General features: G+C 57.2%; 4 protein-coding genes across 4 annotated transcripts; 1 reads left to right on the forward strand and 3 right to left on the reverse strand.

The window, feature by feature from the left end:
* Positions 1-5: 5 nt before the first annotated feature.
* On the reverse strand, positions 6-4,971 carry DICSQDRAFT_132942 (uncharacterized protein). Its single transcript, XM_007361929.1, has 15 exons — positions 4,585-4,971; positions 4,324-4,459; positions 3,283-3,770; positions 2,894-3,205; positions 2,413-2,828; positions 2,203-2,354; positions 1,023-2,131; positions 921-969; positions 827-868; positions 759-771; positions 644-703; positions 526-586; positions 322-466; positions 238-260; positions 6-175 (listed from the first exon to the last, which is right to left on the reverse strand). The coding sequence occupies exons 1-7, from the start codon at positions 4,654-4,656 to the stop codon at positions 1,914-1,916; spliced, it is 1,794 nt and encodes a 597-aa protein (XP_007361991.1). The 5' UTR covers positions 4,657-4,971; the 3' UTR covers positions 6-175; positions 238-260; positions 322-466; positions 526-586; positions 644-703; positions 759-771; positions 827-868; positions 921-969; positions 1,023-1,913.
* Positions 4,972-5,483: 512 nt separating this feature from the next.
* On the forward strand, positions 5,484-6,907 carry DICSQDRAFT_79444 (uncharacterized protein). The gene is made up of 5 exons (XM_007361930.1): positions 5,484-6,090; positions 6,169-6,254; positions 6,318-6,325; positions 6,385-6,629; positions 6,703-6,907. The coding sequence occupies exons 1-5, from the start codon at positions 5,693-5,695 to the stop codon at positions 6,833-6,835; spliced, it is 870 nt and encodes a 289-aa protein (XP_007361992.1). The 5' UTR covers positions 5,484-5,692; the 3' UTR covers positions 6,836-6,907.
* A 340-nt stretch (positions 6,908-7,247) lies between these two features.
* DICSQDRAFT_51840 (NAD-dependent formate dehydrogenase) lies at positions 7,248-8,620 on the reverse strand (the record flags this gene model as incomplete). Its single annotated transcript, XM_007361931.1, has 6 exons — positions 7,248-7,282; positions 7,346-8,144; positions 8,212-8,274; positions 8,327-8,380; positions 8,436-8,480; positions 8,531-8,620. 6 exons carry the CDS (start codon positions 8,618-8,620, stop codon positions 7,248-7,250), a joined length of 1,086 nt encoding a protein of 361 aa, XP_007361993.1.
* Positions 8,621-9,668: 1,048 nt separating this feature from the next.
* DICSQDRAFT_152577 (EXS-domain-containing protein) lies at positions 9,669-12,109 on the reverse strand. Its single transcript, XM_007361932.1, has 5 exons — positions 11,604-12,109; positions 11,309-11,506; positions 10,660-10,881; positions 9,817-10,604; positions 9,669-9,761 (listed from the first exon to the last, which is right to left on the reverse strand). The coding sequence occupies exons 1-4, from the start codon at positions 12,050-12,052 to the stop codon at positions 9,938-9,940; spliced, it is 1,536 nt and encodes a 511-aa protein (XP_007361994.1). The 5' UTR covers positions 12,053-12,109; the 3' UTR covers positions 9,669-9,761; positions 9,817-9,937.
* Positions 12,110-12,339: the final 230 nt, after the last annotated feature.

Consider the following 12,339-nt stretch of genomic DNA (forward strand, 5'->3'; position numbering starts at 1 on the left):
CACACTCCCTCTTTCCCTCCTTCCACCATGATCTTCAGCAGGCTCACCCTGGGCTTCCTGCTCGTCACCCTCGCGGCCTTCTTCTGCGCCCAGTCCGTCGAGGCTGCCAAGGGTCCGCGCATCACCCACAAGGTCTACTTTGACATCCAGCACGGTGACAAGAACCTCGGCCGTGGTACGTTCACGTCTCTTCGGACGTCCACACTTCACAATAGTCCTGACACGTTTGACCGACAGTTGTTCTCGGCCTCTACGGCGGCGTATGTCCTTCTGTTCAGACAGCGACTTATATGCGCGGGTTTTGACCAGCGACATGACCAGACCGTCCCCAAGACCGCGGAGAACTTCCGCGCTCTCGCGACCGGTGTCAAGAAGGATGGCACGAAGCTCCCTGAAGGTTTTGGCTACAAGGGCTCCAAGTTCCACCGTGTCATCAAGAACTTCATGATCCAGGGTGGTGACTTCAGTAAGTGTCGCCCGTCTTGCACAGGTCCGGCTGTGTACTCACGCGTCACCTTCCGTCAGCCCGCGGTGATGGGACTGGTGGAAAGTCGATCTACGGCGACCGCTTCGCTGACGAGAACTTGTGAGTGGATATTCCTCGTGCGTTGTGAGTTCGGGAGGGCACTGAGCGCATATTCAGCAAGCTCAAGCACACCCGCCCCGGTCTTCTCTCCATGGCTAACGCTGGCAAGGATACCAACGGTAAGCGATACTCCATATCCTTGCATCCTGCATGCACTCACATCCCGTTTCACAGGCTCTCAATTCGTAAGATGCTTAAGTGCACCTCATTATTTCATGTTGCTAATTTGATAATATGTAGTTCATTACGACCGTCGTTACGAGCTGGCTGGACGGCAAGCACGTAAGTAGTGTAGCTGTGCTTGCGTCTATGTAGCCTCTAACCATCCTTTTAGGTTGTTTTCGGTGAGGTTCTTGAGGGCATGGACATCGTGCACGCTATCGGTACGTCTTTGAATCGTCGTAGGGGTGAAACATAGCACTGATTTGCGACACAGAGGACGTCGCCAAGGGCAGGAATGACCGGCCCAGCGAGGATGTTACAATCGTGGACTCCGGCGAGCTCCCGGTCGAGCCCGCGTCCGAGGAGAAAGAGGTGCCTACCCATGCTGAGCTCTAAAAAAGCCGGCCTCTTCCTTGGTATCATAGGCGTCCGTACGAATGAAAATCCGTTTGGCTATTTACAGGATGACCTCATCGTGCCTCCTGAACACATAATTACTACGACGCAAGGTATCACCGCGGCCGAGACTGCCACACAGGGCACCGCACCCACGTCGTCCGCGCCCGCGACGACCGAGGCCGTCATGCCCCCGTCGGAGGCGACGGACAAGAATCAGGCGGCGGCGACGTCCGTGAAGCCCATCGACGAGATTTCGGCAGCGACGGGCGCCGCGTCGCCCGAGTCGGCCATCGTGCTCGAGGACGGCTGGTCCTTCTCGACGCTCGTCTTCCTCCTCGTTCTCGTCGGAGCCGCCTTCGCGTTCTGGAGGTATAACGGGGTGCGGTACGTGAAGCTCGTGTTCAGCGGACGCGACCGCGCTGCATACCGCCGTGTCAACGACATCGAGACGGCAAGGTATTAATTGGCGCACGGAGATGTAGATCAAATAGATCGATGTGTGTATAGCTAGTTCCTTTAAGTCCTTTTCCTAATGCTGGGTCATCCGTCGCTCCTTATCCTATTGACGTTCCTTTCGCCGTGCCCGCATTGTGACGTTGGGTGTGGGTCAACACTGCAAGATCAGTGCCAATGAGAATAAAAATACAGTACAATATGCGAAGTTGATGCTACAACTAAGGATGACACGCTCGGAACCCGCACCCCCAACCCTACCTCTCTGTCCTGTATATAACAGAAACCTCGATCGCGATCAGTTGCGCCAGCACTAATCGTGCTCACGCTTAACCTTGGAGCTCCGCAAAATCCCGTACTCCTTCATGCGTTCTTTCATGTACTTTTCTAGCCGGATGGCGCACTTGTGGTACACTGTGTCCTCGGGGTTGTACTGCCTGCAGTTGTCGATGACAAGCTGCGCATCGTCGATGAACGCGTCCATGTCGTGGTACTGGTTTGTGTCCAGCTTGTGCTCCATCGTGCTCAGGTCTGTATTGTCAGGGTGAGCCTCTAGCCATTGGCAAGCCGGGAAGAGAAAGCGAGGGAGGGAGGACGCTTACCCATGGGATGTGTGATGTGGAGGTAGTAGTCCGCGACCTCCTCTCCGTTGACGGGCTCGAGGAACGGCCACGCCGAGGAGTGGCCCTTGAGGTCGGACAGGAGCTTCTCCATCATCGCGTGCTCTGAGCCGCGTCCTGTCGGGCGTGCAGGCCTAGCCGCGGAGGTCAGACGTCGCTCCATGGTCGATGATGAGACAAGCGTGTACGCACATTGTCTGCATCGACGGCGTCCAGCCGCTCTCCCGCAAGCCGGGCACGTCCTTCGGGTCAACCGAGACGCCCCCGGGCATGCCCTCCTGGAACTGCGGCAGGCCGGGGTAGACGATGTGGCTCCGGCTCTTCTCCTTGATCTTGTCGAGCACGGCGTTGCGCTGCTGCGCAGTGACGTCGCGCCAGTTGAGGTAGTCGACCTTAGGGAGCAGCTTACACTGCATGATCGTGCCGCCCTCGTAGTCCTTGATGTAGCCCGCCCAGACTGCGCGGTCAAGGGTGATCTCCTTGGAGAAGCCTTGCTTGCGGAAGTAGCCGACGGCGTAGTTGTCGGCGTAGGTGAGGAAATAGTCCATGCCTGGGTAGGTTTTGCGGATGTGCGCTTTGAAGTGGTCCATGAGCATCCCACCATAGCCCTGTGCGGCACGTTGAAAGGGGACCGTAAGCGAGCCATAAGCGCTGGATAGGGGCGGTAACTTACCTTGACTTGGTCTATGGATGCGGTGGCGAAGAACACGATCTCGGAGAAGCCGCGATGCGGGAATGGGCGGTAACAGATTCCGCCGACGACCTTGTAACCACGTTTGATGATGGCCAAGCACTTCGAGTTCAAGTCGTACACTAGTCGCGCGATGTATTCTCGCGGCATCTTGGGCAGCTGCTTCTGGAACAGTGTCTTCAGCCCAGTCAGCAAGACCGACGACCGCGGTTCTCGATCGTTCTCTACCGCGACGACCTGGATGATGCCTTTCCGCAACTCGACATACGCCGCCTTTTCTTGCTTCCCCGAGGGCTAAAGAGCAGCGCAAAAAACACATGAGTCAGTGCGCCGTCCAGCCTCATAACCCAAGGGCATATTTCTTCTCTTACAGCTGCAGAGGCAGGGCCGGCCGCGTCGACTGTCACGCCAGTGACTAATCGAGACAGCTGCCCTTCGTCCATCTTGTCCTCCAGCTTCACCTTCGCGTCGTGCCCGTTCACGCCGTTCGGCCGCATCTCCTCGCGCTCTTCCGCCGTCGGCGGCGGGATGTTCGCGGGTGCGGTCGACGCCTTCGCCTTCTTGCTCGATTGCTTCTTGCCGGCCCTTTGGCCCTGTGCCGCCACCGCCTTCCCGCCTCGGCCACCCCGGCCGCCTCGGCCACCGCCGCCGCCGCCGCCGTTTTCCTTCCGCCGCTTGTCGGCCGTCCGTGCTACGCGCGCGGCGAGCGGCCGTTCTTCTTCCTCATCATCGTCGTCTTCGGCTTCGCTCAGCGAGGAGTAGTCGACAGAGATGCGGCGTTTCTTGGTTGGGCGTTCGATGATATCGCTCAGGAAGGAGGATGCGGGAGATAACGGGTGCTTTTCTGGTGAGGAGGGGACTGGGGGAGAGAAGTCAGATGACACGCTTGCAGAGGAATAGACCGTGACTTTGGGAGGGCAGCACTGCTGTTCAGAATGTCATCCGATATTTTCGGGTAGGTAGGCAGCAACCTGCACCACATCGAAAGCTGCATTCTGGGAGCTTAGCCGTGCCCATGGAGGAGAGTTGATTCTCGACCACCGTACGGCAGCCTTCGAGCGCAACACCGTCGTTCTCGGGCTTGCTCGACCTGGATCGGGACAGTCTCTCAGATGTTTCACAGGTCGTACGTAATACATGATGCCTGGCGGACGCTTGAACCGACCTGCCCCAACCCAAGCGTTCGCATGCTTGACCCCACGCAGGTACGAGCGAGTTGAGAGGAATTGCGAATATGGCTACGCCCATTCCGACTCTCGGGCCACTGAGAATGCGTAGAATTGGCGACTTCACAAACACCTCGCGTGATGTGGGGCTTCAGCTGGAGCGAATATGTACAAGTCTTGAAAGCTCTGTGCATTTCCCCTCCAAGAATACAACGGGACTGCACACGCGGGACACGAATGACATACCTAATGCTTCAATTTCATCAGATAGAGAACTAGCGGGAGACTGTGGTTCTCGTTCTTGGCCAGGAAGGACCATCTGTTTGCGCAGAGAGTCGATGTCCTCGTCCGAGTAGTCAAAGTCAAGGAGCCGTCCGGAGTCCTAGAGTGGCGCGAGGGAGGGGCTCAATATAATGGAGGCGACACACGTACAAAAGACGTACCTGTCGTAAAAGGAACAAAGCGCTATAGCGTACATCATTATGGAGAGCACGCGCAGAAACTCACCTCGAGTAGCTCATCTAACCGTACCGCGACGCGTCCTCTCCGAACGAACTCCTCGTGTCCTATTAATGACATGTCCGCGCCGTGATTTACAATGCCGTGGCCGCATTCGCAGCGGTCAAGATACTTTGACGGCGGCTCTCCATCATCATCTGAGTCACTCCCGTCCGACGCATCTGAGAGTACTCGCCATCCCGGTGGGGGATGGAGACCGAGACATGTTGAGCAAACGGAACAACGGGAGTGACGAGAGATTTTCAGGGCTATGTGGGCGTCGGGCAGACTGGGTATATCGTGAGAAGCAGGGTATAGAACCTTCATGAAGCAGCTACTATCAAGGTCTGAACAGAGAGAAGTAGCAAGTCCAAGGCCAGAGTCGAGGACGATGATGACAACAGGCGGAAAGCAGTCCCTGCAGTGGCTGTGTCCCGCCCTATGTCCCGGTCCGGCGCTCCGACTCCTTCCCAGGCCTAAACATGATGTACCGAGGACGAGCTCGGGGATTGTGTCCATGGTACGTCTGCGGCACAGTCAGAAGGCTACACGATATACACTACATAGATCAATGCATTACACGACACTATAATTGCGTATTCAACGCAGGCAGTTGGCCACTATAATCGATAAGTGGTGTGAACCTCATCAAGATCCATACAGCGCTGAATCTGACTCTCAATGCCAGACTCTACAACAAGACTAGATGTACCTCAGGCTGATATTCTATGCTACGAGATGAGCATGCTGAGAGCAGCTAGTGCTTAGCTTGGCAATCGACCGTCTGATCTTGGGCGCTTGCACACAGCGTCGGTGCGGACCCCCAGCATTCACTCAATTCCTCCTCTCTACTTGCTGATTTACTTCGTCGACTTTGCCATGCTCACGAAAACTTCCCCTTACCTCTGGCCTGAACTGTGATGAAAGCGCCTCACTATGAATCCATCGATGACTGCATGGCTATAATTGATGTGATCTTTTAGTGCCTACTCTCCCGCGGTCCCAACGTGCCTTCTTACTATCCTGTCCTTGCTCCATGATCGCCTGCGCAGCGAGCTCTGCGGCATAAGCTCCATAGGAATCGAGGCTGTATGCTCCGGCCTGGTCTATAGCTTCCATGTCCCCGCCATTCCTTGCACATACCCTCCGGCTTTGGCTCGTCTTCCTCTTGTCTGTCTCTTCTGCGACCCTCGCGACGGAATGGATCGACTACCCCGACGACGGCACCGCGACCCTCACCCACTATACCCTTCCGGAAGGCTACATCGCGGCGTGCGGCTGCACCGGCGCGAGCACCCTATACCCGACCGTAGCTATGAGCCAGTACGCCTACGGAAGCAGCACGGCGTATGGCCCGGCGTGCGGCCGCTGCTTCAACATCACGCTGCTCAACTCGTACACGGGCACGCCGCCCTTCATTCCCAACGTGACGAAGAGTGTAGTCGTGAAGGTCATCGACTTGTGTCCTGTCGGAGGGGCCGGGTGGTGTTCGGCCACCCCAGACAAGCCTAACCCGTGAGTGCTCCGGTCTTCCCGTGCTCTGTGGCGGCGTGTTGCCCGGGCGCGGGCTCAACGGAGTTTGTGTCCGTGAAGGTCAGGACAATACATCAACTTCGACCTTTCATGGCCGTCTGCTGGTATACCAGACGACTTTTTCCCATCCGACGAGGCTCTCTACGGTCAGTCTTGAACCATATGTGTCCCCGAGGACCAGTAACTCACACGCAAATTTGTGTCTGAAGGGTACACGGTGAGCATTCTTCAGATGCCGCCTTGACGATCGAGTCGTCCTGACGTGCCTTCAAACAGGACTTCGGTGTCTGGAACGTGAGCTACCAGTCCGTCGACTGCCTCCAAAACTGGGCCGGGGCGAAGCACCCGGCCGCGCTCGGCAGCGTCGACGACGGCTCGAGCGCGTGCTGCCCAGCCAATCCCACCGTACGTGTTCTCGCCCGCCCCCATGCTCACGGCAGCAATCTCAACGTTGTGTGCGCTGCGTCACAGGGGTCTGCGAACGACACCTGTCCTTCCTTCTCGGACGACAACGGCATCCCGTACGTCCTCCTGTTCTCCCATAAACCTACCGTGGGCCCCGCTCGCTCACACATCCTGCCCTTCGAATAACAGGCCAGACACCACGACTTCCGATGCGACCAGCGTCATCTGGGGAGGCTCGACACCTAGTTTTCGTCATGCATTGCTGCCGCTGTATTCACTCTTTGTATTGTGCTTCATTTGCCTGGGGTATTTAGTGGGATAAACGTACTGCCTCTGCTGTGCTGATAGAATGCATGGTTCCGTCCGTGCTTCGCTGTACAATGAACGTGCGCACGCTCCCGGCGCCCGTCTGCCTTCGCGAACTTCTAGGTTCGTCTCGTGGACAAGGCACCCTGAGATCCGCGGGAAGCCGACGGTATCTGCGTTGAGCCGTGCCTGTGCTTCCTGTGAGGGAAATGAACCCAGTCAAGAGGGACCCAGCCTCGCGTACAGGTTCACTGGAGGCGTCCAACTGAACTGAAACAGGGGATGTTTCTGTGTGCAGAACCTAGTTGCGAATTGATTTGATGTTTCATTGATGACGCTGCCAGACCTAATGGTACAGAATGATACACATCCTCTGATACACCGCGCACAAACTGTCGAGCCTGCGAAATATCAGTCAAGATGCCGGCTCAGCGCTGGCCGTATGCCTTGGTCGCGTAACCCTCTGCAAAGCAAATGCATACGTCAGAGATCAAACGACGAACCTCAGAGAGGAATCGCCACTCACTCTTGCCGATGATGATGTTCTGGGGCTCCTGCTCCCGACTGTTGAGGTAGTTCTCCAGGATGCTCTTCGTGCCCGCCGCGTAGCGCGCCTGCGCATCGAGCGTCGTGCCCGAGTAGTGCGGCACCATGCCGTTGCCGCCGCCCAGGGGGTTCTTCATATAGCGCCAGACGTGGTCCTTCGGCGCCGGCTGCACGTTCCACACGTCGCCGCTGTAGCCCGCGAGCTGCCCGCTCTTGAGCGCCTCCGCGACGGCGTCCTTGTCGCAGATCGCGCCGCGCGCCGTGTTGACGAGCCACGCGCCCTTCTTGAAGTGCTTGAGCAGGTCCGCGTTGACGAGCCCGCGCGTGCCCTCGTGTAGCGGGCAGTTGACGGTCACGACATCGCACTGCGCGACGAACTCCTTGAGGTCCGCGACGCGGCGCACCTTGACGGCCTTGGCGGCCTGCTCGGGGAGCTCGGCGTAGTCGTAGTAGAGGAGCTCCTTGGGGTCGAAGGGCACGAGCCGCTGGAGGACGCGGTAGCCGATGCGGCCGGCGCCGATCGTGCCGATGACCTTGTTCTCGAGGTCGAACGCGTTCCGCGCGATCTCGGACACCTGCCAGTCTCCGCGCTCGATCATCTCGTGTGCGGGGACGAAGTTCCGGACGAGCAGCAGGATGCTCATCACGACGTGCTCCGCGACGGAGACGACGTTGGAGCCGGAGACCTCGAGGACCTCGATGCCCTTTTCGACGGCGGCGTTGAGGTCGATGTGGTCGGAGCCGACACCCGCGGTGATACAGATCTTCAGGTTCTTCGCCTGGAGATAACGGACATGGTTTTGAGCATTCGGTGCGAAGGGTGGACTTTCCAATTTTTCACCTTACCTTTTCAATGAGATCGCGCGTCAGGTAGCCGGGGTGGAAGGGGGTGGTGATGAGGACCTCGGCCTACGAAACTATTCGCAAACGACTTCGAGGCCATGATGATGATAGTACATACATCGACGATGTTCTTCTGGAACACGGACTCGGGACCCTCCTTGTCATCGGTGACCTGGACAAGAGGGTATAACTTGATCCGCGGACCATCGATCGAACACGCAACTCACGATGAACTCGTGGCCCTGGCCCTCTAGCCATTCACGCAGACCGAGCTATGCGAGATATGAGCACGCCTTCACGGTCAAAGGCAAAGGCAATGCACCTGGTTCTCAATCGTACCCAAGAGACGAGGCTCCTGCGTGGCAGCCTCACCACCCTTGTAGAGAACAGCAAGAACCTGGAAGTCGGGCATATGACGTCATCGACTGCTCGCACTTTAAAACTAACGGCTCACATACCTTCATTTTGTATAGTCGACGATGCTAATGAAGAGGAGTGAGGGTAGATGGAGGTGCGAAGAGCTGGGACGCGTGGGGAATGGCAGAGCTTGGTCAAAAGACCCGGTCTTATATAGGAGGATACACCTCTTCGGTCATGGGTTAATGCATATAGAAGGTCCATCTGTGGGATCGACCCCGATTGGGCTACTCGCCCGGCGGGACGGACAAGAGGATGTACATGACAGATCATACAACCTCCCATGTCCCATACTTACATACGAAAGGAGCGGTCCCCGTGGGAGCGAGGGAGGGACAGAAATGTTCCTGTCCTGTTTGCGCCTACAGACTAGTCATGCGCCGGGCGCCGCCGCTAGTGGCGTAGTGACTTGGCAAAGGGTATGTGTGGACGATGCAACTCAGCACCGAGAGCCTCCACGGCGGGCCTTCCGAACATTCACGACAGACGACTGTTCCCCCTTCCTGCCGGGTGCGCGCCCCGCCACGCCGTGTCTCACATCTGTCGGCTGACCCTCGCGACAATGGATTTGTCTCCCAGGTCTGAGATGCGTGTCCTTACGCGCAAGTCGCGCATTCCGTCCGGGTCCGCGAGTGCTTCCCACTACAGTATAGCACAAGAATAGCCGGACGGGGAGGGAGGAATGATAGAACTCCGCCTTATGTCGAGGCGGCTTCTCCCGATTGACAGTCCGTGGTCGATTGGCGCCCTCCATCTCGCCTGCACGTGGATGAACCTTCTCGTGGTTCTTCTTCACTGCCGCCAACTGTCTCCTGACGAGACCCACTGCTGCGTGAGCAGATTCTAGCTGAATGTACTTGGAGTCTATCCATTCTTCCCACTGTATGAACAAATGCGGTTAGCGAAGCTCACATGGCGAGGACACGCGACGGTGCCACTTACAACTACATCGCACTTTGCGATCTCCCGCGCATTTCCTTGACATGCGGGACGCTCAGGAGCCTAAGCCCTGCATATACTTCACATCCTAATCAGAACGGTAGGCAATAGGCGCCAATTGATGTCTGGAACGCCCAACTTCCATTGTCTATACGGTGTGCCGCAGGAATAATACATTACTAGTGTAGCAGAAGTCCCTGCGAGGAAGTCGTGACGTGAGCGCAGCACTTCAGCCTCCCGACTCGCACTCACCGGCATGCCAAGCCACATCCATTCATCCATCTCTTCCCACTGCCGCGCCGCTTGTCCATACCCACAATTCCGATTCCCACCCGCGCGTTCGCTCGCGCCTGCCTTTCTTCCGGCTAATCGATCATCCTGCCTCTGAGTTGTGACCGCTCACATCAGATGGGACCATCTCGAAATCGTCATGCTCGAATATCGGCTCCCGAATCGAGTGCATGGGGTCCACGCGATCCATCGCGATCCTGCTGCCCCCACCTCGCGCGTCCACGTCCACGTCCGCCCCCGCGCTGAGGCGCCCCGCAGACGGGGGAGACCGGGTCGCGTCGAGCTCGCGCGCCTCCTTCACGATCTCCCATTCCACGCGTAGGAAGACCCAGATCCACCGCCGGACGACCTCGGCGAGCTCGATCCAAAAGATGACAAGATCGCCCTCGTTGTAGGCGTGCAGGTGGGTAGACAGTTTCGCCGACCACGTCAGGCGCAGGACGAGATCGACCATGATCGCGAAGGGGTACATGGCAAGAGGGAATAAGAGCGTTTGCCGCAGGCCATACGGGTTAGGCCGCCGCTCTTGGTGAGCAATCGCGTGGGGGACGTCATCGGGAACGTCGTCGTCCGCCGGGTGTTTCAGGAGCGCCGAGCGGGAGTGAAGACGCGGGAGCAGAAGCGGGCGCGGGGGGTCTGTTGGACGGGCCGTCCCGGCGTTATGTTTTGGCACTAGGAGGTCAAGGCCCCAGTCATTAGTTACATCCCACCAGAAGGAGTAGAGGGAGTTTATCGCGGCTGCTAATAGCCTGAAAAGACATGAGATACGATGTATGAACTAGAAAGGTATCCGTGACAACGCACCAAAGGCGGAACAACTGATGTTCGCCGTGCCAGGGCTCCCTGGCGGCGGCTTCGCCCTTGAGAGCCGTAATGTCTGACACGACAATACGTTGAGCTGCTGACAAGAATATTACGGGGAAGGAAGACGCATATTTGAGGGCGTTGAACAGCGGTCGACGGCTTTCGTTGTTGGGGGAATTATACTCGACTAGACATTGTCGTAGACGGATGGCGTACGGTATGCTGACGAGAGAAAATGGGTCAGTATGGAAGGATATGGAGCGTATATACGCGCATGCCGAATTGTCTTAGAATATTTTGAGGCCGAGATTTGTTCCCCGTTAGATATAATCTCGCGATCTCCTGGTGCCAGAAGTCTGGGCTTGCGCAATCCTCAAGTACAAATTCGGGCTGAAGCCCCCAGCAGAGAGGCACCCGAAAGGCAACCGCATCCTCATCCTGGGAGCCGGTTCTAAGATAGTTCATGGAGGGTAACAAAGAGCGAAGATGCCAGGACGGCGCCCTGTCTCGGTGTCACGAATGAGGTCACCGCAAGGCCTACGTTCGCATGACGAACCGCATATAGTCGCCAAACTACGATCCGGTAATCTTCGTCTGCCGTAACTGCAGACAAGAAAGCGGCCTGGGATAGAAAAAGACTGAGACTCACCTCATGATGACAGGGAGAATCCACCGCGTCAGGCCGTCGTACGCGGGATGCGAGAGCAGACTTCCACTTGGTAGCAGCATACACAGAGACAGCCAAAGGTCTCCGAGGACCTTGGCGAAGGACGTGATGATATCCGCGAACACCACATCCGAGAAGTAGACTCGATGCGGCGAGGGAAACGCGCACCTGTGGATGGCACTGTTGTCACGAGTAAGCGAGCGCGTTCCGGTGGTCTAGACATCGTACTCGACGCGAGCGAGCGGGGGAAACATGTAGAGTCATGGCATTCACTCACGCAAGGAATTTGTCCCGCTCTTGCTTGTAAAATATTGGAAACGGACACACGAGCACCGTCAGGAGGCACAGCGCCGCTACAGCAGGAACGAACTTCCATTCATCGACCCTCGCGATGTCGCCCATTGTGGCGTACCGGAAAAGTAGCCAGCAGAACAAGCCCCACGCCGAGTACGCGAAGAACACTCTGTAGACAGGGCGATACGTCTGTGATGACTGCCGCATTTCCTTCCACCCGGGGTTCCTGCGGTCTGTTGGCAGCAGAGAGGTAAGCCGGTAACCGTCATAGTTGTTGAGGTCTAGTGCGCCAGCCGCATCGATGTTGCAAAGATGAAGCCCATGGAGGTTTGTTGCCCAACCGAGAATACCGAGCCCTGCCAAGCACAATACGCGGAAGGGGAGAGGGAATGCAGCAGAAAAGAAGAGCTCGTCAAGAAAATCGCTCTTCATTTACGGAAAGGATAGAGCTCGGCGCGATGGAGAAGAGGACATGGAGGAGATGAAAGCAGCGGCCAGCACAAGCTGCACAACATCAGTCTCGCGGCGGCGGCAGTGCTTTCTCGGTGGCGCCCGCGGTAGACTTCCAGGCGCCCGTAAGCCGCATCGGTAATCCATACCAGAACACAACGACCATCCCCGTCCAGCTCAACGCCGTAAAACTTCTCTCGGGCAACATAGCAGCGGCCTCTGTCGCGCGCAAACTCTGGCATGCTTTCCAGGCAATACAATCATATAAA

Source organism: Dichomitus squalens (genome assembly GCF_000275845.1).
Source record: "Dichomitus squalens LYAD-421 SS1 unplaced genomic scaffold DICSQscaffold_3, whole genome shotgun sequence".
NCBI lineage: Eukaryota > Fungi > Basidiomycota > Agaricomycetes > Polyporales > Polyporaceae > Dichomitus > Dichomitus squalens.

Bases quoted from the DNA above. Each gene is read 5' to 3' on its own strand.
- DICSQDRAFT_132942 (XM_007361929.1), bottom strand. From the start codon at position 4,656: ATGTCATTAATAGGACACGAGGAGTTCGTTCGGAGAGGACGCGTCGCG. The intron at 3,206-3,282 runs GTAAGAGAAGAA...GCTGCTCTTTAG, and splicing joins CCGGCCCTGCCTCTGCAGCT to CCCTCGGGGAAGCAAGAAAA. The intron at 2,132-2,202 runs GTAAGCGTCCTC...CTGACAATACAG, and splicing joins CCACATCACACATCCCATGG to ACCTGAGCACGATGGAGCAC.
- DICSQDRAFT_79444 (XM_007361930.1), top strand. From the start codon at position 5,693: ATGTCCCCGCCATTCCTTGCACATACCCTCCGGCTTTGGCTCGTCTTC. The intron at 6,091-6,168 runs GTGAGTGCTCCG...GTGTCCGTGAAG, and splicing joins ACCCCAGACAAGCCTAACCC to GTCAGGACAATACATCAACT. The intron at 6,630-6,702 runs GTACGTCCTCCT...TTCGAATAACAG, and splicing joins TCGGACGACAACGGCATCCC to GCCAGACACCACGACTTCCG.
- DICSQDRAFT_152577 (XM_007361932.1), bottom strand. From the start codon at position 12,052: ATGAAGAGCGATTTTCTTGACGAGCTCTTCTTTTCTGCTGCATTCCCT. The intron at 11,507-11,603 runs GTGAGTGAATGC...TCGTGACAACAG, and splicing joins GAGCGGGACAAATTCCTTGC to TGCCATCCACAGGTGCGCGT. The intron at 10,605-10,659 runs GTGCGTTGTCAC...ATGTCTTTTCAG, and splicing joins CATCAGTTGTTCCGCCTTTG to GCTATTAGCAGCCGCGATAA.